This window comes from Taudactylus pleione, unplaced genomic scaffold (genome assembly GCF_031769625.1).
Source record: "Taudactylus pleione unplaced genomic scaffold, aTauple2 ptg000458l, whole genome shotgun sequence".
NCBI lineage: Eukaryota > Metazoa > Chordata > Amphibia > Anura > Myobatrachidae > Taudactylus > Taudactylus pleione.
The window spans coordinates 1,757,143-1,784,682 of record NW_028284860.1 but is presented as its reverse complement, the minus strand read 5'-3'; the positions used below and the strand labels follow the sequence as shown (position 1 = coordinate 1,784,682).

At 44.1% G+C, this 27,540-nt stretch overlaps 1 protein-coding gene across 1 annotated transcript in view; it reads left to right on the top strand.

Annotated features, from left to right (window-relative positions):
* Positions 1–313: 313 nt before the first annotated feature.
* The window catches only part of RASSF5 (Ras association domain family member 5), a 118,125-nt gene continuing 90,898 nt past the window's right edge, over positions 314–27,540 (top strand). The window contains exons 1-2 of the mRNA XM_088448562.1: positions 314–467; positions 9,771–9,880. Of these exons, the coding sequence (XP_088304688.1) occupies positions 314–467; positions 9,771–9,880 (264 nt within the window). The remainder of the gene's footprint in view (positions 468–9,770; positions 9,881–27,540) is intronic.

Below are 27,540 nucleotides of genomic sequence, written 5' to 3'. Positions count from 1 at the left end.
CTGCCTGTATTTCATTTCTGTTTACCTATTGACTGCGGTGACAGGGATTACAGAATCTTTACTCAAATACCCTTTTTCCAAAGCACAGTCTTATAAGCAAAAGATATCACTTTCATTACTATAAGAAGCCTTTTGATGTTCTCTACATTGATTATTGCCTTTCACCTCCCTTCGAAGATACTTGCTGTTTATTTGTTACATTGCCCATTGCTTTCTCTGTTAAGGGATCACAATGGCAATGCACAGGAATAGCACCCTCTCTTTTATGGAGATCTGTGTGGGTCGAATTCAGTGAGTAGGATACAACACTGGAATGGCACATCGGAGGACGGAGACTTCGGCTGCATGCTTCGGAGTCGTGACGAAAAAAATCCGCAGCCTTTTTCGACACTTCCCAAAGTCAAAGTCATGGTCGGAAGGCTTACAGCTTCTCCCAACACCCAACCATGAGCTGCTGATAGTGAGAGGTATGTGCACTATGTATGGAAGTATGTCAAGGGATGTTCCTGTATGTACCATGCAAACGGTTAAGGGAAAGTTGCCAAAGAGTTTTCAGTCTAAAATGTAGTAGGGCTGGTATAATACTGGTATAATACAAAGTTCCCACCACTTCTAGCTTGTGTCAAGCAGAAAAACAAATGCATATTTAATACTGTACTTGTATTGGTGACAGAGTTAGACCATACTTGCCAACTCTCCCTGATTGTCAGAGAGACTCTCTGAAATAGCAGCAATCTCCCTGACTCCCTGAACAGTCTAACAATCTCCCTGATTCATCTTACCCCAATATGTAGTAGTTATATAAACAAATATATGTACATTCAATGGGATCTCATAGTATAATTTCCCTGCATTGGTTATAAGGCACAATGATCCATATGACTACATGCATTTTCTGATAAGTATCAGTGTGTTTTTATCAATAAGTAGATCTTAATAACTGCTTTGGGGCTCATTTACATTCGGATGTAAGTTGTTTTATGACACGCCTCTCAGCTGTAGCAATACACGCCCAATTTAACGTGCGCTCATAGGTGTTGCTTCCACAATCTCCCTGAAATGCTTTTTCAAAAGTAGGCAAATATGAGTTAGACTCACTTTACCACTTCAGCAATCTTACAAATTACAGGGAGAACAGTGTTTGGTTGCATCATCTTTATTGGCATTAATGCGCGTACCGTATTATTCAGATACCCACGCACGACTAGGTAAGCAGCAAATTATACTAATATTATTCTACACTTATAAACTCCAGTAAACTGTATTTATATAAACTTTGAGTTTTCATAAGTATTCATTAGGAATATTTACATATTATAAAGAATAATATACTAACTGCAAGTATACAGTATAAAAAGATATGTTTCAGTTCTGCAGCTTCATATATGTACCCAAGACTCCTCGTAACACCAGACATTCTTAACATCATTAGCTGAAGTCGTTACATTGTCCCATATATTGCTCTTATTAACTAATATGTACAGCTCTTATGTATTTATTTCATTTTTGTTACCTAGTAAGCGTGAAGTGATTGTTATTTATTTTTGGGCACTTCAACAACAGTCTAACTTACAGCAAACGTCCCTAATGACAGCGACAACCATCATCATTTACCATAGTAATGGAAAATGTAATCATACTTAATCAAATTGATTGGTTTTATATGGCATCAATTCTAGATAGATGGGAGCAAGGAAACAAACGTGGACACTGCTTTGTAGAGGCAGTCACAGTACAATATAGGCCTGTGTCACAGAATATTCAGCTAGTCCTCCATTTTCACACCAACTTGTCTAATAAGCATCTTTCAGAAGGACGCTCTATTCGGCAAAACTATATCACAAGTGTTTCCCATACTGGTTTTCAAAAATGTGAGCTGTGTGATATTTTTATGCGGATTTTAGGCTAATTTCATGGATGGCCCTGGCTACCCAAATAAAGCAACCCTCCCTTCACTCTATTAGAGGGTGTCCTACAGTAATACTATGCACTGCAGTAAGCTTTTTCATATTACTGGCTTAATGACGGAGCTCACGCAGCTAATAGCCTGCACTTACTGGCCAGCTAGGCAGGCTTATGCTTAACTATATTTGCGGAAACTAAAGACAGCGCAGTGTATTGAACCGTAAGTTGTACCTAAATGATATACATTAAATGGATCAATTGACCATAGTGTAAATATTCAGCAGCTGTTTAAAATCTCAAGTAATAAACATAAAGATTAATGAGCATATTATGTTTAACTATATTTGCCTTTACATAATAATATAGCATTGACTTAATGCATATTTATTTCAGTTATTTTGTATTGTCTCCTAAGGTGAAATATACAGACCCTGTGTATAGACCCTGCTAGAGTGAGTGGGATGACAAGTAATACCCGGCCTCTCCACAGTCATGCACTGACAGCTACACTGCAGTGAAAGGGTTATGGATGAAACTAGTGTCTACCACATTTCATTAAGACTCCTGGTAGCTTCTAAGTAGTTGGGATAATCAATGACTTGTGTAACACCAGAAGAAAGGTCACCAGCTCTGTGCTGGGCTCAGTTACATAAAGAGACTAGTGAGACAGAGCTGGCTATCGATTAATTAGATCTGCTTCTGCAGTAAAACAATATAATGCTACAGAGACCCCTTCCTTTCCATTACCATTCTGTTGCTCCCTTTATATCACCATATAAATACCACTGGTGATCCGTGTAACATTTCTCAGCAGTTATCATTCCCTTCTTTTATCATTCATGTTGAATTATTCATAGTTGTCAACTGATATCCAAGGACAGTCCCCATTTTTTTTATACTGAACAACATTCATAGTGATTCTGATTTCCTTGTCTATCCCTATTGTGTAGGCCTTATATATTTGACATTTTTATATGGGGGCATTTAAAAGCCAAAACAAAAAAAATCACAATAAATTGAAGTTCAATAAACGTGTCCTGATGGGGGTTGTAGTACACCAAAGTCTGAAATTGCTGAACTGCATTTGGTGCGGTGTCTCTGGAAATCATTTATAAATGTTGTCAGGAATGCATTATTGTAACATGTTTATCTTTTATCACATGTGAAGCATTAATATGATTCCTAAACACTCTCATTCTGAATTTTGTGATGCACTTGGTTGCCATAGTAACTTAGCAATACTACCATCATTGCAGATCTTGGGCACTAGTATAAAAGCTTTTATGCCTGCTGTTACTATGGCAACATGCCAGCCCCATAGATGGAAACATTTATATAGGGTAGTCTGTGCCAAATGCTGCAATGGTGATAGATTCATTCCCCTCACCCAATAATTAAATATGTTATATAAGAGTAAAAATAAAACACATCGTAATTAGATTTATTTCATGCATTAATATTTACCACTCTACAACATAGAATGCATATACATAAATTATCTGCTGTTCAAATCACAGCATCAGCTCACATAAGGTTGCTTGGAATATATAAACTGGATATATGGCTTCATTTATTTACTATTTTTTAACATTTATTTATATAGTACCAACATATTCTGTGATAAGACGAGAATGGGTAATAACAGACAGACAGTGTGCAATCTAAAGCAATAGAGGAATTTGATACATGAGGATAGGTGCTACAAATTGGTCCAGTCAGATTGCTAAGGCATACCTCCCAACATGACCCTCTCCAGGAGGGACACAATGCTCTGGTCCTGGACTTCCCTGGTAGTTTATAATTGGTGGAGGCTCCAGAGGTGGGGCTGTAGTACAGTCCAAAACTCAAATAGGGGAGTCACACCAACTCCCAGTGAGTCCCAGCCAGTGATGTTTGGCAGCGTGTGAAATGACAGTTGGTGTGACTCCCCTATTTGACTTTTGAACTGCGCTGCAGCCCCACCTCTTACCAGGGAAGTCCAGGACCAGAGCATTGTGTCCCTCCTGGAGAGGGTCATGTTGGGAGGTATGCTAAGGTAAAAGGTTCTTGGTGAGATATATGATCTAGGGGTCTATTTACTAAGCAGTGTTAGGAGACAGGGTGAAAAGTGATAAGGTGCCAGCCAATCCACTCCTAACTGCCATCACACAGGCTGTGTTAGAAAAATGACAGTTGGGAGCTGATTGGCTGGCACCTTATCACTTTTCACTCTGTCTCTTAACACTGCTTAGTAAATAGTCACACAGCAATGTTGGCCTGCGGTCAGTGGGTTCTTCAACAGAAGTAATACACACAAAAATGGGGGGAGTATCATTAGATGTATGTCTGGGAGTGGAAAAGGCTCTTTGCATCTCAGGTGGCCTTGTACTAGCATAAGATTGTATTTTTTTTTCACAAACTGCAATAAGAATAGCTTATCACAGTTTGGTAAATTGCAAACACACCAGAAAGAGAATATGTAAGTTTTGTGTGAACTGTGTAGAGGGGTGGTAACTGGATAAAATATCTTATGGAGGTTATGTGGATGGTTCAGGAATTTGATAAGCTTGTCTGAAGAGGTAAGCAGCAGTAGAAGAGCAGTAGTAAAACAGCGCAGGCCCAGTAAGTGATTTCATGTAATTGGTCAACAGAAGTAATACACACAACAATGGGGGGAGTATCATTAGAAGTATGTCTGGGAGTGGAAAAGGCTCTTTGCATCTCAGGTGGCCTTGTACTAGCATAAGATTGTATTTTTTTTTCCACAAACTGCAATAAGAATAGCTTATCACAGTTTGGTAAATTGCATACACACCACAGTTCCCATAAAAGGCTGTGGAGTACATCTTGTGGTGAACCCTTTATATTCACTCTTGCGAAGTCTTCTCTTGATTGTTGACTTTGACACATAAACACCTACCTCCTGGAGAGTGTTCTTGATTTGGCCAACTGTTGCAAAGGGGTTTTTCTTCACCAGGGAAATAATTCTTCTGTCATCCACCACAGTTGTTTTCCGTGGTCTTCCGGGTCTTTTGGTGTTGCTGAGCTCTCTGGTGTGTTCTTTCTTTTTAAGAATGTTCCAAACAGTTGATTTGGCCACACCTAATGTTTTTGCTTTCTCTCTGATGGGTTTGTTTTGATTTTTCAGCCTAATGATGGCTTGCTTCACTGATAGAGACAGCTCTTTGGATCTCATATTGAGAGTCAACAGCAACTGCTTCCAAATGCAAATGTCACACCTAGAATCAACTCCAGACCTTTTACCTGCTTAATTGATAATGAAATAACGAGGGAATAGCCCACACCTGTCCATGAAATAGCTTCTGAGTTGATAGTCCCATTACTTTTGGCCCCTTAAAAAGTGAGAGGTACATATAGAAACCATTGTAATTCCTACACCGTTCACCTGATTTGGATGTAATTACCCTCAAATTAAATCTGAAAGTCTGCAGTTAAAGCACATCTTGTTTGTTTCATTTCAAAGCCATTGTGGTGGTGAATAGAGGCCAAAATATGAAAATTCTGTCAATGTCCCAATATTTATGCACCTGACTGTATATATGCCCCACGTTTTTAGCTTCTTTTTGGCAGACAGAAGCTGATTAGCAGCCTTGATTACCAGAAGACCACCTGCAAGAGGCTGATAATGGGTGTGTCATTTCTGAGTCCGTCTCTCACTGCCTGGGGAACAGGTCAGAGGCCTGTTGAGAGACACTGTGATTACTGAATGTAAGTGTTGTGCAAAAGACTTCTGTTATGTGAGAGGGATGACAAGTCCTTCCACTATGAGAGATGGATCATTTTGTTTAGTTAGAGCTGGACAGGCCAGGATTTATTTTATGCTTTGTTTATTTTTGTGCTGCTAATAAAACTAGCTGTGCAACATATACCAAGACCCTGGACTGGTGTACTACTATTTGGCTGCTGCATGACAAGTGCAACCATTTACATCAGTCCCTGCCCCAGTGGAGCTTACACTCTATATTGCCTACCACATGTACACATACATACACACACACACTAGGGTAATTGTTTTGTAGGAAGCCAGTTAACCTATCAGTATATTTTTGCATTGTAGGAGGAATACTGAGCACCCGGAGGAAATCTGCATGTAGAATATACAAACTCCATCGCACCAACAACTTAATTTCTCTGAGGCGGTAATGCTATACATTACACGATCTGTGCAGACTTTTCCCACTGAAAACTTAAAAAGTTATTACATTCACTGTGAATTACATCATCGATACACTTGTGTCCCGTGTGCTCTGAGGGGTGACGAGGTGGAGAGGGGTGCAAGCGGGGAGATCCGGGCAGTGGAGGAGGATGCGGAAGACCTACCTACTTTTCCGGGTGGCCAAAATGTGGACTGAGGTCTGAGTGCTAATTAGCCTTTTGCCAGAGATATCTCTGATCTATATTGTTAAAGAGCACCAATACTTCAAGTTAGGAAAAAATTGCATATGGGTTCAATCTGCACCCTACATGGTGCAGATTGAACCCATATGCAATTTTTACATGATTTGTGCCGATGTAGGCTGGAAATTTTATAAAGAGAGCTGAGTCTTAGGTGAAGGAGTTTCGAGGAGACAGAATGGTATATCATATACAAAGTTACTGGAACTCAGAGAACAGATACAATTGACCTGACGTTTATATTAGCAACCTCTAGCGGTGATTTTCTAAAGGGTTAACCCTCCTCTAGCTTATTGGGCTAGTGATCACCTCACTGTAAACATGTGGGGAGGGACAGCTGGCTGTGATAAGATGGTCAAAAGTGACCCCAATACACAGTACCTCACACAGGAACAGCAAGAATATCCTAATCTTTTCCAGGGCTCTCGCCTTTCCAGTATTCCAGCACCACTATGCAGGATAGATAAAAACATGTTCTACTTGCGTCAACTGTTACATAAGTGATTTGCTCTGAGAGATAATTATGCTGTGATTAGTACCTTTCTTTTTCATCTAACAGAAGCTTGTACATTCTAATTGCCAGTTTATTTCCATCTTGACTACCTAACATTACAAGCTTACATAAGCAGGAAATGTCATGTCACAGGGGTGAAACCCTGTTTATTGATAGAAAGTATAAAGAGGACTTGCCCCTTGGTTTCTTTTAAACACAAAATAACAATGTGTCTAATCAATGTTGGCTAATAAGTAGCAGCCCATCGTTCATGTTTAGCTACTAGAATACCTTCTATACCTGTTATTTTCCTCCATAGAATGACACAGGCATTGGGAATAACTAGCAATAAAAGGTAGGATGGAGGGAATATAATAAATAGAGCAAATAATAGGTGTGTGTCTGAGGCAGCAAGTACAATGGTTATCTTTGTATCTCTTAAAACCATAAATGTATTCAGGTCCTGATTCATTACGGATCTTAACTGCGAATGCAAAAGCAATTACGCACACAGCTGCAACTGCGAATGCAATAGTGATTACGCACACAGTTCAACTGTGATAGCATGCTAATCCATTGCGATCGCTATGCCGTTGCAGCACAACATAAGGAAGCCCACTTTACCTTACACACATCCGTAATTCTTAACAAGACTGCGAAACCATCGGTACAATCGAGTACCATCGGAGCCTCACGCACACTTGTACAAGCTCTGACCTCAATAATTGCTAACCTCATCGCATGCTATGAGGCTTCAGGCTGCGTACAGTATCGCAGTGGCTAATTTATGCACGCCCATGCAATGGCATTGAAAAGCACTGGCACTCCTGCATTTCGCCGACCACCCCCTGTCACCACCCACAAACGGCACTTACTGTCAATCACTCTGCATGATCACAGACCCGATCACAGTGGCCAGTTCACGCACATGCCTTGCAATGCATACACATGCGCACAACACAACAATCAGCCGATTGGGTGTGTATTAGTAACTGCGATCCTTGCTGAATCAGGCCATCAGAGAGGCTGCACACTATGGAGTTGAATGAAAGTTGGGAAAAACTACACTCGCTCTGCCTGCATCTCTGTGCCTGCATGTGCTTGGTGAAATAGCCGTCATCGTTGTAAATCACACTTGCACTAGCCCTTTCCCTGGTGCCAGAGATCTGTCTCACTCTCACTAAACTTAGCCTACAGTATGTGCAAACACCCTGTTACCACACAGTTATGCCCACACAGTGTTAATGTGACTGAGTTGCGTACAGCTCAGCATTGCCCATAGATTCTTTTTCGGAGCATGTGCAGTGCGAAACCGTGCAAGATCCATCAGCAAAATGAAACTGCGATCTGTATAAATCCCTACAGCAGGTGAGGACTGAGGAGTGACATTTTAAGCATTGTTTGATTAACCTACCAGATACATGACATTTTGCTAATTTAGGCATTTGCAGTGGGAATATTTGCATTTTCATGTCCTCATAAATCTCAGTCTTAGACAACTGCCCCAGTTTTTTACAACCAGGACTTATTTATGAATGACTATGAATTACATGTTAAATTATTATCGCCTGACTATTGAGACAGCATAGGAGCTTTGCTCTGGCTTCTTCTGAATAAGTCAATTTCTTGTGTCAGAATTAAGGAAAATAGCTACAGTATAAGCTTTTGTACCACTGGTAAAATGTTTCAGCACGTTTATATTCAATTGTTCCTGTTGTCCCCAGTTCTGGTTGGAGGGGTTGGTGTGTAGACAGCACTTTCATCCACTTGGTGGAGCTGCCCATTTTGGTAGGACATGCGGATCTTCATTAGCACCCATTTAAATATTGATATTTCGCCCTCTCAAGTTTTTTTTATGGTTCCACTAAATATTCCTCCCATGACTCGAGTCGTCACCAAAACAAATTAAACAGACAAATACATTCAGCTGTTAATGTCAAATAACTGCCTATTATCCATCACTTCCAGACTTTGCCACTCTGTTAAATAGAGTAAAGGACAAGTATAACCTGAGACTTCTCTAAGTCTTTCTGGAAGAGCTGGGAATCCTAGACTCGTTTTACAAATCCCCACATACCTGATTTACTACCATATGGGTGACTACTCTTTTTTTGTCTTCTATACGCTTTACCCTCTCACTTTTGAACCCCTCATAGGCGGTGTGCCATCCTGCCACCGCACCACCCTCCATTCCTGTTTTTAGTTACAGTGTGAAAGATCAATTCAGCTTTTCTTGCTTATTTTTGGACTTTATTAGTTCTATTCAGTGATTATTATCTATATGTTTATATTGACTATACCCATTGTCTATGTAAATTTAAAGCACTGCAGACTATGTTGGCGCTATATAAATAAATGTTAATAATCTGACATAAATTAGTTATTAGAACCTGTCTACTAGAGCAGATGATGTTGTTCCAGAAGCCTGGTTGTACTGTAATATCCATACAGTTGATTTACTATTTGGTTAAAGGGGGGCCTATTTATTAATATAGAAGCCTCATAAAGTATATATCATATATAGAAGCCTCATAAAGTACATTCCTTATGGCCACATATGCAGGAGGCTTGGAACGCCTTTTCGGTGCAATGTATCATGGCTCTGAGCAATCAGTTTATTTCCAGAATCGGACCCAGCAGTACTAATGTGCATGTATGGCCTTCGGAGCTGTAGCTCTTATGTGCTTTTAAGAGCTTGGCTATCTTAAGATGGCTGTAGCCATTGCAGCCTAAGGTTGCCTATGAAATAAATTATCAATGTACTTATTAAAAGTTGTGCAAGACAGTAATTTAAAGTCATAAGTATTTGTCCAACTCATGTAAGCATATGTGACCTTCCAGTTACTCTGCAGTCATGTCGTCAGCATATTGATGCCTAGAAAGCTCTCCACATGTCTAATGAAGTTTCAGCACAATGACGACATATAATAAACTGCAAATGCTCTTTGTATTATAACTTGCGCTCTCTTATACGCAGATTACACATTACCTCGTCACTGGGAATGTCAGAGCCTTATACAGCTAGAGCAGAGTGATGGAACTGTGACTATATCCCATGAGAAAACATTAAGGCTACAACTTGACAAGGTAACCATTTGTGCATTCTTTATTGCTCTGTTACTAGATACACATGCTATTTTCAGCTAAGCGTTCTGAATCTTATTTTAGAAAGGCCTATAAATTATTTATTGTTCAGGTAGAAAAGGGAAAGTATAGCGCCTCTCTTTATCATTCCTGTTGCTCTGTCTAAATAGTGCACTGAACATACACCACAAATGACAGTTCCCCATCTCACCTAGCAACACCATCTGTTTCCATGGCTGAAAGCAAACTCTTTCTGCATGCAGTGATGGGAATCTCTCTAAGTATCGGGTGGTATAGCAATATGATCCAAGAAACAAGAATCTCATTGTATCTTCTTTATTTTGAAAAAAAAGTTTTTAGTTAAACAAGAGTAAATGCAAATACGATTAAATTAAACCATGTTTAAACTGAAAGACTGATTTTTTTTTCTTTGTGCTATTTCAATGCATTCAGAAGTTTGAGGTTGTTTTAATAAAAGAAAGTCAAAGAAATCACTTTATTATGCAATCAAGTTTTATACATTTTTAGTAAGAACATACATAAGAAACAATTAGAGAAAACATATAACATTGAACACTATAGTATATGACAAAGGATAGAAAGTAATAGCTCTTAGATGATATCTACAAATATATGTGAGTAATACACAGTGCCAATAACCATGTCACGAGTCACCCATACAGTAAGTGTAGGTAACACTTTTGTGACATGTAAGTAAGGGGGGATGGTACAGTTTTAATTTAAGCACAAGAGGTGTTATCATGGTAAGACTTGTAGTGTCATGTAGGGAAAAAAAATGTAGGTACAGTACATACTCTAAGCACTAAGAATACTGATATTCAAAACATTTATAATAAACTCTTAACAATTAACATGGAGTATAAATATTAAGGTTTTTAGCATGTTTGGCCAAAAATGTATGCCCACCTATTACGTCACGGTGACCTCATCAGGTGGGTCACTAACATCACTAAGAACCTTATTTATACTCCATGTTAAGAGTTTATTATAAATGTTTTTTTTATCAGTGTTCTTAGTGCTTAGTGTGAATGAAAAGACTGAGTGTGAATGAAAAGGTGGTGGGCATAGAGGGAAAAAAGAAGTGGGAGATGGTTGGTGGGTAACTAGAATAAATTACACCAATGACAAGAACCAAAGGGATATACAGTATCCCAGTGGCATCCCTACCTCTCTTTGCACCCGGTGCGGTGGGCTTGAATTGCGCGTGGCAAATAAGGGGGTGTGGCCTTGCGGGTGGGTGTGGTGTAGCGGCCCAAACACCCGATTTTTTTTCACACCGGGGGTTCGGGAGGTGCAGGCTGGCCTCGGGCACCAGTCTGTTTGAAGTGCCGGCTCCCTCACTGTGCTAGGAGCTGAGTGCTGCACGTTTATGCAGCACCCGGCACCTGTCACTGTGGGGGAGCCAGCACTTTGGTGTCACCCCTCGGCTGGTGACACCCAGGTGCGGCCCGCACCCCCTTGTGACGCCAGTGCAGTACACCGTCCCACAGTCACAAATCTATATGTGTATGTGTGTGTGTGTGTGCACGTGTTTGTGTTAGGGGCCTGGGTGCAGGGGGCCCCCCCAAGCCAAGCATCTTATCTGTCTCAGGGGCAGTTATGGGTTTGTTGCAGACATGACATGAAAGCGTTTGCATTCTCAGCTGCAGCCACAGAGGCCATGTTTATACGGAGTTGAGAAAGAGACACTGCGTCTGCTGGTGCAAGGGTTGATGGGGATCACGATGGTGCACCACTTATGGATTGTTCAGAACCACCGGAGGAGTTGCCCAATTCACGGGCATTGAAGTGGGTGTCTCAGGGCTTGCACTCTCCGCACATACTAGTAAACAAGGGGAATGCTGAAGCTATCATTTGTATATTACTGCAGCTGCGACTCCGCAAAAAGTCACAGTAGCAATACATGCAATCTCTGAATCAGCCCCAAAGTCTCTAATCACATGGTGCAGATCCAAGAACCACTTTTGAGGAATCAACCAGTAATGTTTGCAGATGGTACTGAATGTGAGACGAGATGTTAATTTTAGTAACATTTATCCACTCTATCCAAGAGAAGCCCCTGCAATACCAATCTCTCAACTTCTGATGGATTTTACTGATGATGGGCAGGGAGTTAATAGGAAACATTTGGTAAGCATCCCTGCCAATGTATAAGGGTGCCACATGTAGGAAAATGCCTGTTGTAGGTCTTTGATTACCCCAAAGAGGGCAGCACAACTGATTTGGAATAATTGATTTTGCAAAATTTCCCAAAGAGCTTCCCAAAGATCTCAAACTGTGGGCCTGATTCAGAGACGTACGCAATTAGCGCTCGCTCGTCCAGAAAATAGGGGTGGCTATTCAAATGAACCATTCGCTCTTTGCGGTCTGTTCACGCCTCTATGTCTGAACGAGCGAACAAAACTTGCGGTAATTTTTTGAAAAAATACGTCCCCTGGCCGCTTGCATCCTACGTCATGTCCGCTATTTATTAGATTAATCGAGTACATCGACCAGCGTATGAACTGCTCGCTATTCTTGTGGATGGTTTTTGCTACCACAATTTTGCGAGCAGTTCTGGCTATAACATAACCCAGTGACGTGGTCAATAACGCTCCTGTATTAATTATGCACACCCATAAAACGCCCGTTTTGACCTTTAAGCACGCCTGCGTTCGGTTCTCCATTCCCCGTTTTCAAGCACCTTCCCCTGTTACCACCCACATACACCTCCTCATGTCACTCAAAATAGCAGGCATTCGCTATTTTGCGAACAAACGATTTTCGGCCGCACTGACTGGTTCGCGCATGCGTATTACGATCCGTACGCATGCGCAGTTGGGCAAACTTCGCTCGGAGCGAACGAGCGGCCGCTTACGAGCGGCTCTGAATGAGGCCCTCTGTCATTAGATTTGGTAAAGATACATCAGGTTTGGTGATGACAGCCAAAAGATCATCCATGAAGAGAGCCCGGTTATGGTCTATATCCCTCACCCTCACTCCAGAGATATTGGGGTTTGCCCTTGCTAGTGCATTAACACGCAGGACAAAAAAAGTGGGGAGCCCTGTCTGGTACCATTAGCAATGACGAGTGGGTCTGAGAAGTCTCCATTTACCTTTATCCTGGGTGTGGAGTTCCTATACAGTGCAAGACTGAAGTTGAGCCCAGTCAGACCTAAGCCCAGGTGACTCAGCATTCCCTCCATAATGGTCCAATCAATTCTATTGAATCAGTCAAAAACAGTATTAACAGACATGTGGAGTCTGCATCAAAATGTTCCAGATTGATGATCTTGTTATTGTTCTCCTGGGCCTCTCGCCACGGCACAAAGCAGACCTGGTTAAAATTATTGAATTATAGCAGAAGTAATTTTAGCCTGTTTGCAATAAATTTTGCATGCAACTTTACATCGATGTTGAGTAGACATATATAATAGAGGCACCTGGACGTGTCCTTCCCTTTCTTATGTTTAACTGTTATATTGGCCTTTAGTGACTATTATGAAAAATGAACTTGGTCTGAAATAGCAGTGAATGCCTGAAGCATGAGTGGCATCACTTTACCTTTAAAAATGTTATAGTATGAAATGATAAGCACATTATTAATAATGGAATCTGGATTGGAGAGCTCTTATCCAGGGCCGGTTTTACGCATACGCATTGTACACAGCTGAGTAGGGCGCCACCTAGTGGATGGTGCCTCAGCTGCGACCATGCGGGCCGCGGGCAGACTGTGTCTCTGTAACACAGCTGCACCGCGCGTGTAGCACTGACCGGACGGAGTTCGGTCAGCACTACACAGTGACAAACTCACCGGCGCCGGCAGCTGTGTGTTTGTTTCAATTAGCAGCCAATGAGAGTCTGTCAGACTCTCACTGGCTGCTGAGCCCACTGCCGGAGCCGAGCTGGAGCTCACTCATGAGCTCCATCTTCTTGCTCCCGCACTGGGTAATGGGAGAGACGTCATGACATCATGATGTCTCTCCCATATTGCAGAGTGGCCTGGGAGGACTGACAGGGGAGCTGATGGCGGCTGCGCGAACAGGAGCCAGAGCATGGTTCAGATAAGTGTTTTTTGTTTATTTGTATTACATGTGTGTCTACTGGGAGGGGGGACACTACAAACGGGGACTACTACTAGGGGCACTACAAGGGGGGGCTACTACTGTGGGCACTGCATAGGGGGGAGGAACCTCCTTTGGAGGCACAACAAGGGGGGCACTAGTTGTAGGGGCACTACAAGGGGGGACTACTACAATGGGGGGACTATTACTAGGTGCACTACAAGGGGGGGCTACCACTGGGTGCACTACATCGGGGGACCACTACTGGGGACACTATATAAAAGGCAATAATGGGGGTACTGCATAGGGAGGGTAACTACAACTGGGGCCACTGTTTAAAAGGAACTGCAAAAGGGGTACCACTATTGGGGCACTGCATGGGGGGACTACTACTGGGGGCACTATTTAAGGGGCACTGCATAGGGGGAGTACTACTGGGGGCACTATATAAGGGGCTTACTACTGGGGGCACAAGGGGCACTGTACAGGGAGGACCACTACTGGGAGCACTATATAAGGAGCACTACATACGGTGTACCACTACTGGGGGACTGCATAGGGGGACTACTACTGGGGGCACTATATAAGGGGCTTACTACTGGGGGCACAAGGGGCACTGCACAAGGGGGACCACTACTGGGGGCACTGTAAAAGGAGCACTGCATAGGGAGGGATCACTACTACGGGCACTACTGGAGTCCTGCATAAGGGAGACCTCTCCTGGGGCACGAGGGGCACTGCATAGGGGGGACCACTACAGGGGGCACTGCATAGGGGGGACTACTACTGGGGGCACTATATAAGGGGCACTACTGGGGGACTGCATAAGGGGGACCACTCCTGGGACACAAGGGGTACTGCACAGTGGGGACAACTACTGGGGGCACTGTATAAGGGGCACTGCATAGGTGGGATTACTACTGGGGGCCTGTATAAGGGTGACCACTACTGGGGGCATTGTATAAGGGGCACTACTTGGGGCCTTCATAAGAGGGACCACTACTGGGGGGGGTGTGTGTCATGGTTATGGCTTTTTCCATGAGACCACGGCCCCTTAATTTGTTTGGGCATGCGCAACAAAATGCCTAGGGGCGCCAAAAAATATACTCGCTTACCAAAAAATTTGGGCTAGGGTTAGCCCTGCTCTTATCTCAATTATAGGTGTCCAATAAAGAGTCTCCTCCTTAAATTTAACATTATTGAGTTTGTTAAAAACAATAAATACTAAACTAAACCTTATAAATTAAATGCTGACACTTACGTAGCCGTAATAGTATCCCAACTCTTACATCTGAATTTACAGCATGTTTTACTGTGGCCTGAGCTGTAATCCAAACCTAACCATAAACCCTAGTTCCAGCTCTAAAATTACCCAAATCCTACCAGTTAAAACATTTCTGCTCTCTGTAAAAATAGATACATTCTACTTCTGAGATACAGTACAAGGCTGCTTTTCCGTATGGCTGAGACAGCCGCTTACTGTCTTATCCTAATGTGAGTATATGCGCATTTATGCAGAATATCTTTCATGTGGAAGGCTGGACCGCCAACTGGTTATCCGTCTGCAGTCGTCCTTATTATTATCAGGATTTATACCAACCCATGCTGGGCACAGAAGTTCCATTTCAAGCAAGCGCTACTTCTCCATCTGCACACTACGAACGAGCACAGAAATCTGCCTACATACCCATTACACTTCCACGAGTTGTATCAGTTACATGATTGCAATGAAGCACCCAGTTGCCACCCAGAAACTCCCGTTTCACAGAAAGAGTGGTCCATTAATGGTCAGATCAATCGATCAGCTCTTTAGATCCCTATCTGTATGCATGGTATGGAGCATGCGCAGCCGGGCATTGCTTTTTAAGTTTTTCTAAGTTTTTCATGTTCCGTCCAAAGGGCATGTGTAGCTCCACCTATAGGTGCGTCTATTGTCACTCAGGATATAGAGAAAAAGTTTAATTATATATATATGTGTGTGAATGTATCTAGGATACATGCCTGTGATGGTCAGCACTCAGTCACCATGGACTATATATATAAAATGCAGTTTCCTTACGTTTGGTGATGAATAGGCACCTGAAAAACATTACTGGACTTAACCTGGCACAATGCATCTGTGATTTATATTGTAAGATAGAGGTTTCTAGATTTAGTTGTTGATGTTGACACACACGCATCCGGTCACAGGCATACAGAACTGCACTCTGAAAGGGCACTCACTGACAGCCATCCATTTATTGGCTGTCAGTGAGTGCACTTCCAAAGTGCAGTTCTGTATGCCTGTGACACTCAGCACCCAGCCACCATGGGTTATATATTATATACATGACGCAGTTGCCTTACTTTGGAGCTGGCCACCATGTTGGGAGTAAATGTCACCACAAACCTGCTGTTACCTCCGCCGGGGGCTGCCGATGAAGCCGCGGACAAGTACACTATGGGCCTGATTCAAAGCCGGAAGCTATTTGCGCTCGCTCGTTCAGAAAATAGGGGTGGCTATTCAAATGAACCGTTCGCTCTTTGCGGTCTGTTCCCACCTCTATGTCTGAACGAGCGAACAAAACTTGCGGTCGTTTTTTGAAAAAATATGCTCCCTGGCCGCTCGCATCCTACGTCATGTCCGCTATTTATTAGATTAATCGAGTACATCGACCAGCGTATGAACTGCTCGCTATTCTTGTGGTTGGTTTTTGCTACCACAATCTTGCGAGCAGTTCTGACTATAAAATAACCCAGTGACGTGGTCAATGACGCTGCTGTATTAATTATGCACACCCTTAAAACGCCCGTTTTGACCTTTAAGCACGCCTGCGTTCGGATCTCCACTCCCCGTTTTCAAGCACCTTCCCCTGTTACCACCCACATACGCCTCATTCTGTCACTCAAAATAGCAGGCATTCGCTATTTAGCGAACAAACGATTTTCGGCCGCACTGACTGGTTCGCGCATGCGTATTACGATCCGTACGCATGGGCAGTTGGGCAAACATCGCTCGGAGCGAATGCTTACGAGCGGCTCTGAATCAGGCCCTATGTGTGCACTGCTGAAAAGCCAGCCACTGCTACCCACTACCCCGCGGTGGCCGGCTTCAATAACATGGCATCACGCGACGTGACATCCCCTGCAGACCCTGCCCCTGGCATTCTGGACTCGCACATGCGTAGTCCGGTGTTTTGAAGAAACTGGGAATTAATGCACACTTTGCGAGGCAGCGGGAGGCTTCTCTTAAAAATGTGAGCCTCCCACTAAAATCGGAGGGTAGGCCACCATGGGTGGCACCATCACTGCCCCATGGCACCTGCATTTGTGTTTTTGGAATGGTGCCCTGCAGTTTGTTGAGCTGCTGCGGAGCTGCCCAGAGCATCCTATGTATGCTCCGGGCATGCATTCTGCAGCCTGTAGAGCAGCCCCAGGGATGCTACAGGAGAGGCTCTTCTTCCTGGTCCCGGTGATGTCTCCCCTTCTGCATGACATCATGACATCACATGTTCAGGGGTGAGGCCAACACAGGGCGGAAAATTGCCCTGCTATGTGACTGCTCCCATTATAACCTATGTAGGGGTATATTTCCTGAAGTGCAGGTTTTTAGAATATTAGATGTTGCCCATAGCAACCAATCATATTCTAGCTACTGTATTATCTTCTAGAAGGTGCTCGATAAATGTTAAGTAGAATTTTATTGGTATGGGCAACATCTCCACTTCTAAAACCCGCAGTTTAGTAAATACACCTCGTTTTGTCTAGATTCTTGCCACATGAGGGTTCTGCACAGCTACAAAATTTGAAAACACAAAATCTATGCATTCTTTTTAATTAAATAAATTTTACTAAATTTCCAGCTGGAAAAAAAAAACCTTTATGTGCTGGGGGTAGCTGAAAGTAAAATGCACAACCTGATTTAGAATTGTGAGTAGGTCATGGTCCAGTCCAAATTTTAAATGCAGATTTTAAATATAGCTGTCCATTGCAGGTCTGCAGCATATGCAGAAAACTTGCATTCACATCAACTGCAGCATGCAAAAGCAGCCAGAATTTGCCCCATATGCAAAAAACTTGCATTCACATCCATTGCAGCATGCTTTGGGCTGCTGCAAATTTTGCACCATGCAAAATATGCACCAAACTCTAAATCAGACAATTTTTTTGCATTCATTGTTTGCAACCTTTAAAAATAAAATACTATATATAGTATGTTCCAAACAGGGCCAAGTAGAGCCCAGGGCAAAAAGTTCCATTTGGCACCTCCCTTAAAAAAAATATTCTATACTGTTTTTTGTGTGTTCTCAATAAAATATGCCTTTTGGTAGTTTTTCTGCAACAGGGAACCTCTGTAGAAATTGAACCTCCCTAGACAGACCATGTATTCAGTCAGTATTCACTATTCACGTAGGAGATCCCATGGTACTGAAGATACCTGTTTGTGTAGGAATATAACCAATGTCATCATCATACTGCCCCCTGTGTCCACTCCAGCCTGCTGTCCCCTGTGACACTCCAGCCTGCTGCCCCCTGTGTTATTCCAGCTTCCTGCTCCCTGTGTGCCCACCAGCTCCCTGTGTCTTTCCAGCCACATATTCTTTGTCACTCCAGCCTTGTGCCCCCTGTGTCACTCCTGCCTCCTGCTCTCTGTGTGTCCCTAGTCCCCTGTGCCTCTCCAGCTTCCTTTCCCCTGTGTCATTCCAGTCTCCTGCTTCCTGTGTCACTCCAGCCTCCTGCTCCCTGTGTTACTTCAACCTTGTGCTACCAGGGTCACTCCAGACTTGTGTCTCGTGTCATCCAGCATCCAGTGCCCTTTCTTTCCCCAGCCTCATCCCTGTCTCTCAGGCTCCAGCCCCATGTGTCTCTCCAGCCTCCTTCCCCCTGTGTCACTCCAGCCTTGTGCTACATGTCACTCCAGCCCCTTGATCCCTGTGTGCTATCCAGCCCCCTGTGTCTCTCCAGAAACATGCCCCATTGTCACTCCATACTCCTGTTCTCTGTGTCCCCTCTAATGCCCTGTTCCCCCCAGCCTCCTTCTCCCTGTCTCTCTCCAGGCTTATGCTCTCTGTGTCCCCTCCAGCCCCCTTTGTCTCTACAGCCTCGTACTATGTGTCACTTCAGCCTTCTGCACCTTGTCTTTCCAGCAACATGCCCCCAGTGTCACTCCATACTCCTGTTCTCTGTTTGCCCTCTAGCCCCCTGTGTCTTTCCAGCCTACTTCCCCATGTCACTCCAGCCACCTGTTCCCTGTGTCAATCAAGCCTTGTGCTCCCTGTGTCACTCCAGTCTTGTGCATAATACTCTGATTATATCACTCAATTGAACTTGCTAATTCAAACAATACTGGATAAAATTTACATATGTATACAATATAACCACAACAGATATATGTATTTCTAATGTTGGATTTAGTTTCAATATCAACACAGTATCAAATTAATGGAATTAGGTTTAATAGTGTCCGTCCTGCTATAAACAAGAAACCGTTCTTATGAGAAAAATATATTAGTTTATCTCCACTGATTGTTATATCTTTGTAAATTATATTTGAGTTAAATCCCAATTTGGAGCACGAAAGTCCCGATTGTTGTAATAAGGCACACTATCTTTACAATCACAGTCTCTCTTTCCTGGACAACAAGCAGCCCGTTAGTAAATGTCAGTCGTTGGCTGCTATATATTGCACAATTAAGCCACTGGGATGAACAGCAATGGAAGCCTTATACTCACAGTCCCTCTCTCCTGGCCGGTCCGGCGGTCCTCTGATATGACTCTGACCGCCGGCTGCTGGGTGCGGCACTAATTAGGATCCGGAGTTCTTTTAGTTTCGAACAAGCGCTCCCAAACAGCCCCACCTGTTTGGCAGAATGACAGGGGCTTGTTGCAGATGAGCAAGTACTGTATATAGTGCAACAATATAATATAATCACCAGTCTTTGCAAGTGGAGAGTTGATATATACTCCAGCCACAATATTGGTCAAATTAAACTCCAGATAGGCACACAGCAATGCGTTGTAGCCAGTTCTCTGGACTCTGGACTTGTTTAACATTATAATCATGTAATCCAGTGTTCATTTGTACAGTATAGTCTAAATTTTTATTGCTTAATGCACCCTTGAGTATCTGCAGTTTTTTCACTACTAGGCCCAAATTTTCCTACTGAGATACTCATCAAAAATTATTAAAATAAGAAAATTGTGTTAACCTGCCATTCTTAGGTTCAGTTATGTGGTGGTGGACACAGTTGCATTTCTGCTTGTCGTTGTTGCTTTTGATGGGCAGCCATAGAGGAGGAAAGAAAGGGACAAAGAGGGATAGATACCAACAGATCACCCTACATGCCCTCAGACATCCTTACATGCCATTTCTATGTCCACCACTTCCCCAACATGCTTTCAGACCTCTCCCATTAATTTTATATGCACATCCAATTCATTACAAGCCCTCAGACCTTACCTTCCACATGCCATTTTTATGCCAATCAGCCCCTACATATGTCCTCAGACCTGCTTTCAGGCACATTATAATGCCTAACTGACCAACCTACCCACATGCCCTCAGACTTCTCCAGATCATTTATATGTCATTCAGACAGAGACGTCACTAGGGTTGGTGTCACCTGGTGCTGTAATGCATGGTGACACCCCCCCCCCTCCACCCAAAAAAAAAAAATTGAGACCAAGATGCGCAGCGCCGCAAACTTTTCCCCCTTACCTGTCCAGCATTCACACTGTGCTCCTCCCAGGATGCCGGGCGCACCCAGCGGGCGTAATGATGCCACGCCCGGTATTCTGGGTAGCAGTGCTTAAAGTGGTCCTAGAGACGTGGTGGAACGACCGCCCCATCCTCAGCAATTTATCAATAAAAGGACAACATGCGCCTAAGGCATATGGTGCAAAAAAGGGGCGTGATCTCGAAAGAAAATGGCATGTTCATACAATACTATCCCCAATTCAAATTACAACGCACAGTAGCACAATCTTATTCACATTACACCGCACATAGTACCCCTTATTCACATTGCACCATAAATTAGTGTCCCTTATTTATGTTACGACACACAGTAGTGCCCCTTTTACACAATGCCCACAGTAGTGCCCTTTTTATATAATGCCCACATTAGTGACCCTTATACACAATGCCCATAGTAGTGCCCCTTAAACAATGCCCCCAGTAGTAGTGCCCCTTATGCAATGCCCCCTGTAGCTCTGCCCATTTAAGCAGTTCCCCCTTAAGTAGTGCCGCTTTATGCAATGTACCCTGCAGCTGTGCCCAATATGCAATGCCCCCTATATTATAGCCCATCATGCAATGCCTCCTGTATTAGACCCCCATATACTGTGCCCCCAGTAGTGCCCTTACACAGTGGCCTCAGTAGCGTCCCTTATGCAGTGCCCCTTATACAGTACCCCAGTAGCGCCCCTTATGCAATGCCCCTTATATAGTACCCTCAGTAGCACCCCTTATACAATACCCCAGGAGCTCCCCTTATGCAGTGTCCCCAGACAGTAATGCCCCTTATGCTGTGCCCCCAGTAGTACCCTTATACTGTGCCCCCTATACACTATCCCCAGTAGTGCCAATATGCAGTGGCCCCAGTAACGCTGCTTATGCTGTGCCCCCACCCCTGTGCAGTACTACTTACCTTCCTTTATGAAGTCCAGGCTGGCTTGTCCGGGTGGCGGGCACACACCTCCTTCTTCTCCTTCCCAGAATGGAAAGGTATATTTCCCCTTCAGCCGGCGTGCCGCGTGCCTGATGACGTCACCGCGGCCAGCGGCCAGAGCCACACACAGGCAAAGAGAGATGCTCTGTGCCTGTGTGTGGCTCTGAACGCCGGCCGCGCCGCAGTGAGAGACTTAACTCACCCGCAGCGGCGGCTGCAGGGCCAGTCCATTTGGGGTCGGCAGGGGGTGTGCGGGCAGCATACGGGTCTGTGGATGGGGTGCGGCCCGCATGTGTGTGTGTTGCTCTTTTTGGTGTCACCCTCTTGAAGGGTGACACCCGATGCGGGCCGCACCCCCCGCACCCCCCTAGTGACGCCACTGCATTCAGACACCATCATATGCCAATTTTAATGCCCATCTGACCCCCCTCATATACCTTCAGACCTTCTCCTGCCCACTCATCAGACTTCCAAAACATATCCTTATAATGCCTATCAGGCACTTACTGTTGCTGTTATGCTGGTTACTGCAAGAGAGGACCCGATTTAGATTCCGTGCAACAGTGGCGGGAGAGTAAAGCACCCACTCTTCAGTCTCCTCCTCTGCTTGCGTTTGATTGGTAGCTAATGACCGCTCTGCTGTTTAGTTACTGAGAGCATTTTGCCACCTGTGAGACTGCCACAGTTTGAGAAGGTGTCGCGGCACACAGTTTGGGAACCATTCCCTTAATGTAGATACTGTACACAAGAACCATATTATTTAGATGCATGTAACAAGTGTTTTTTCTTCTGCCCATTCAGAAAAAAAAGCATACAAATGAAAATTGTAATATGTCAAACAAATTATGTATCGTTCCTTTTTACCCATATTGCAAACTATGCAGATAGTTGTCATTCCTAGCTCCCTGAGATTTTTCCATTTTGATAAAATAGGGAATAAGAATGAAGCAGTTGCAAATCTTTAAATGGATATGATGTTTCTGCAACCCATTATAGGTTAGGTTGGAGTGTGAGAAAGATGTTGATTAATACAGTATAACAGTTGCCATGGATATTGCCATATTAATACACCTGTGAATGAAATATTTTATGTGTGGGTGGATGAATGTGGGCAGCAGCTGCTGAGCGCAATAGGTGGTTTGGATTAGTGTACAGTGCATCCGGAAAATATTCACAACGCTTCACTTTTTCCACATTTTGTTATGTTACAGCCTTATTCCAAAATGGAATAAATTAATTTTTGTCCTCAAATTTCTACACACAATACCCCATAATGACAAAGTGTAAAACGTTTTTTTGAGATTTTTGCAAATTTAATTAAAAAAACACTAAGAAATCACATGTACGTAAGTATTCACAGCCTTTGCCATGAAGCTCAAAATTGAGCTCAGGTGCAGCCTGTTTCCACTGATCATCCTTGAGATGTTCCTACAGCTTAATTGGAGCCCACCTGTGGTAAATTCAGTTGATTGGACATGATTTTGAAAGGCATACACCTGTCTATATAAGGTCCCACACTTGACAGTGCATGTCAGAGCACAAACCAAGCATGAAGTCCAAGGAATTGTTTGTAGACCTCCGAGACAGGATTGTCTCGAGGCACAAATGTGGGGAAAGGTACAGAAAAATATCTACTGATTTGAATGTCAATGAGCACAGTGGCCTCCATCATCCATAAATGGAAGAAGTTCGGAACCACCAGGACTCTTCCTAGAATTGGCCGGCCGTCTAAACTGAGCGATTGGGGGAGAAGAAGGGCCCTAGTCAGGGAGGTGACCAAGAACCCAATGGTCACTCTGTCAGAGCTACAGCATTCCTCTGTGGAGAGAGGAGAACCTTCCAGAAGGACAACCATCTCTGCAGCAATCCAGCAATCAGGCCTGTATGGTAGAGTGGCCAGACGGAAGCCACTCCTTAGTAAAAAGCACATGGCAGCCCACCTGCAGTATGCCAAAATGCACCTGAAGGACTCTCTGGTCTGATGAGACAAAGATTGAACTCTTTGGCGTGAATGCCAGGTGTTATGGTTGGAGCAAACCAGGCACCGCTCATCACCAGGCCAATACCATCCCTACAGTGAAGCATGGTGGTGGCAGCATCATGCTGTGGGGATGTTTTTCAGTGGCAGGAACTGGGAGACTAGTCAGGATAGAGGGAAAGATGAATGCAGCAATGTACAGAGACATCCTGGAGGAAAACCTGCTCCAGAGCGCTCTTGACCTCAGACTGGGGCGACGGTTCATCTTTCAACAGGACAACAACCCTAAGCACACAGCCAAGATATCAAAGGAGTGGCTTCAGGACAACTCTGTGAATGTTCTTGAGTGGCCCAGTCAGAGCCCAGACTTGAATCCAATTGAATATCTCTGGAGAGATCTGAAAATAGCTGTGCACCGACGCTGCCCATTCAACCTAATGGAGCTTGAGAGGTCCTGCAAAGAGGAATGAGCGAAAGATACTGTAGGTGTGCCAAGCTTGTGGCATCAGAGCCGTAACTAGACTTTTTGGTGCCCTGTGCCAGAAAGAGCATTGGCGCCCCCCTCATTTTTCAAAGGGACATAATGCACCGAAAAAAGGGCCATGGCTTCATGGGGAAGGGCCAGGGAAGAGATAGGAGAGGCCAGAAGATGCTGGGGATTAAATAAAAGGAAGCTACAAGCATAAATTATAATAAACAAAAATTTGACAGGCCCAAACAGCACCCCCTGACTTGTGTTGCCCTGTGCGATGGCACCGGCCGCACTACCCTAGCTACGGCCATGTGTGGCATCATATTCAAAAAGACTTGAAGCTGTAATTGCTGCCAAAGGTGCATCAACAAAGTATTGAGCAAAGGTTGTGAATACTTATGTACATGTGATTTCTTATTTTTTTTTTTTATTAAATTTGCAAAAATTTTAAAAAAACTTTTTACACGTTGTCATTATGGGGTATTGTGTGTAGAATTTTGAGGACAAAAATGAATTTATTAAATTTTAGAATAAGGCTGTAACATAACAAAATGTGGAAAAAGTGAAGCGTTGTGAATACTTTCCGGATGCACTGTAAGTGTAGCTGATGTTTCATATATGGCAGTAGCTATACAAGAAGCACAAGACAGTATTTTAGGTCTTAGGGGTATTGTCACAATCCGGTGAAAGTGATCCTCTGTGGAGGACGGTGAGCCGGGGGGTTCAGGTGACTATCGGAGTGACTGTGGCTAGGTCTCCTATTTGCGGCCGAACCCAGGTTTGGCTAGACCTGCCCAGAGGCGCGGAGTCTAACTCACTTGGTGGTTTTCTCCAGTGACCCCTCCAATTGGGATTTGGTTTTCCGCTGCACCAAGTGAGCAGGTCGCGGCCCTCTGGACAGGTACCTGGGAATGGCAGAAGACCGGAAACTATATTACGTTAAGTTATTGCTAGAACACTGGAGATACACTGGAACACAATTAGAAATCCTGATCACCGGCTTGCGTGAGATTACTGAGAATGTACTAAGAATCACTAAGAAATCCAGGAGCTGACTAGCTCAGCAGCTCAGGGAGATGTGGACACAGGCAGGTACTGGAGTTTGCTAAATATGCAGGAAAACACAAACATATACTAGGGAATGCACATACAAGAGTATAGTGGACTCAAGGAATATATTGGGAATGCTAGAAATGTGGTACTGGACAAGGGCCAAATACTGGGAGAGCTAGAAATGCTGGTTCTGGGAAAAGGCAAAATACTGGGAATAATTATATATGCAGGTGCAGATTGCACAGACAAGACATATAGAGAAGATAGGCATACACTGGGAGAGTGCTAACTGCAAGTGCAGATTTGCACTGACAAGACACAGACATGTGCTGGGAGGACCAGCAGGTAATCTGACACTTCAGTGATACAGGGTAATAGCCACAGGAAAGCTGCAATAAAATTAGCAGCACATATACAAAGACACACAGGGAAGGGACATGAAACACTGAAGTACTGTGAGAAAGCTAAAGTCTCAGAGTAAGGTTTAGCATGGAAGCTAATACAGGAAACTGGGAAACTGAGCAGGCTGAAGCAACACGCTGAAGGATTTAGCACAGAGCAACAGTGGGAGTAACACAGGCACTTGGAATAATGAAGTTGAACAGCGTCTTCCTGGAGTTCTGGAGGCGGATTTATACCCAGGGGTAGCAGATTACTGGAGCACAGCATCAGCTGACCGAAATCATGCTACCATAGGTTAGGAGTACTGTCACATGAGAGGAACTGTCATGGCGGCGCCCATGATGGGAACTCCGATCCCCAGCACACACAGCCGACCATGGAAGCTCGCAAAAAGCACCTAAGGCAGAATACTCAGCCCACATCCATCACTGCACCAGACGTCTGACCGCAAGGAAGTCAGGGGAAGCCGGCAAGGAGGTGAGAGAGGCCGATCCTAGGTTGAACCCTGACAGGTATATTTACTAAATTGTGGGTTTTTAGAATTTGAGATATTAACCATAGCAACCAATCAGGGTTGTAAAGGAAATAGTTAAGAGCAGTCGCAGCTGCATATAAAGAATATATTAGACTGTGTAGTGCAGCTTTGGTTCATTTTTGGGGCGTGGGTCCCCCTGGATTGCTTTGGTTGATCTGCTTCAGGGCACCGCAGTATAACACATTTTTCCTTCAACACATTTTAACGCTACAGAGGTTACCCGGATGTGTTGGGTAGGCCCATAACCTTGGCCAAGATTATGCCAAAATCCTCTATTTACTACAAACATTTATTTATATATAATCAGTTAATTTGGAGTTGTGCACTTGTATTTCTTTTTGTGTATATATCAATTGTCTCCACAGGTAGCACTTCCAATTATATATATATATATATATATTTTAGAGATAAGCGGTTCTGTGGAATCCGAACATAGAGGATCCGAGTCCCCCCTGTTCGGGTGTTCCCCGCCTGACTCGGATCCCTGTTCGGGGCCGAACGGCGGCCGCCTGATGTCGTATTCTCGCTAGAGAATCCAACATCAGGGCTCCTTGAGTGTAGGGCAGACCGCTGTGATAGCGGTCTGCCCTTCACAGAACAAACACACAGCCGCCAGCGGCAGCTGTGTGTTTGTTACAGCAGCCAATGAGAGTCACACAGACTCTCATTGGCTGCTGCACGGAGGGAGCCGGCTGGAGCTCACTCAGGAGCTCCGTCTTACGGCTCCCTACTGGGGGCCTGCTAATGGGGGGCATATTAATGGGGGGGCATACTACTGGGGGCCTGCTAATGGGGGTCATACTACTGGGGCGGCATACTACTGGGGGGCTTGCTAATGGGGGGCATACTACTGGGGGCCTGTTTATGGGGGCATACTACTGGGGTGGGGGCATACTACTGGGGGCCTGCTAATGAGGGGCATACTACTGGGGGGCATACTACTGGGGGGGCATACTACTACTGGGGGCACTGCATAGGGGGCCCTACTACTAAGGGGACTGCTTAGGGGGCACCACTACTGGGGGCATTGTGTAAGTCCCACTGCTGGGGGCATTGTGTAAGGGACACTATTGCTGTGGGCATTGTATAAGTGGCACTACTACTGTGGGCATTGTATAAGGGGCATTACTACTTTGGGCTTTGTGTATAAGGGTCACTACTGTGGGCATTGTGTAAAAGGGGCACTACTGTGGGCATTGTGTAAAAGGGGCACTACTGTGTGTCGTAACAAATAAGAGACACTACTTTATGGTGTAATGTGAATCAGGGGCACTATGTGCGGTGTAATGTGAAAAAGATTGTGCACTGTGACTCCTTGGGCCATAAACAAGTACTGTGATTCTGCTGGCTGTACCCCACTGGGTGGGTGCACTACTTTTAATTTCTGCCACTGCTGTGTGGCAATGTGTCATAGATGTGCTTTATACTGTGGTGTCTGTGTCGTTGTGCCGCTGCTTTGTCGCTTAGTAACCAGTCAGCTCACTGCAACCTTTGGCCAATAATGTTGAAA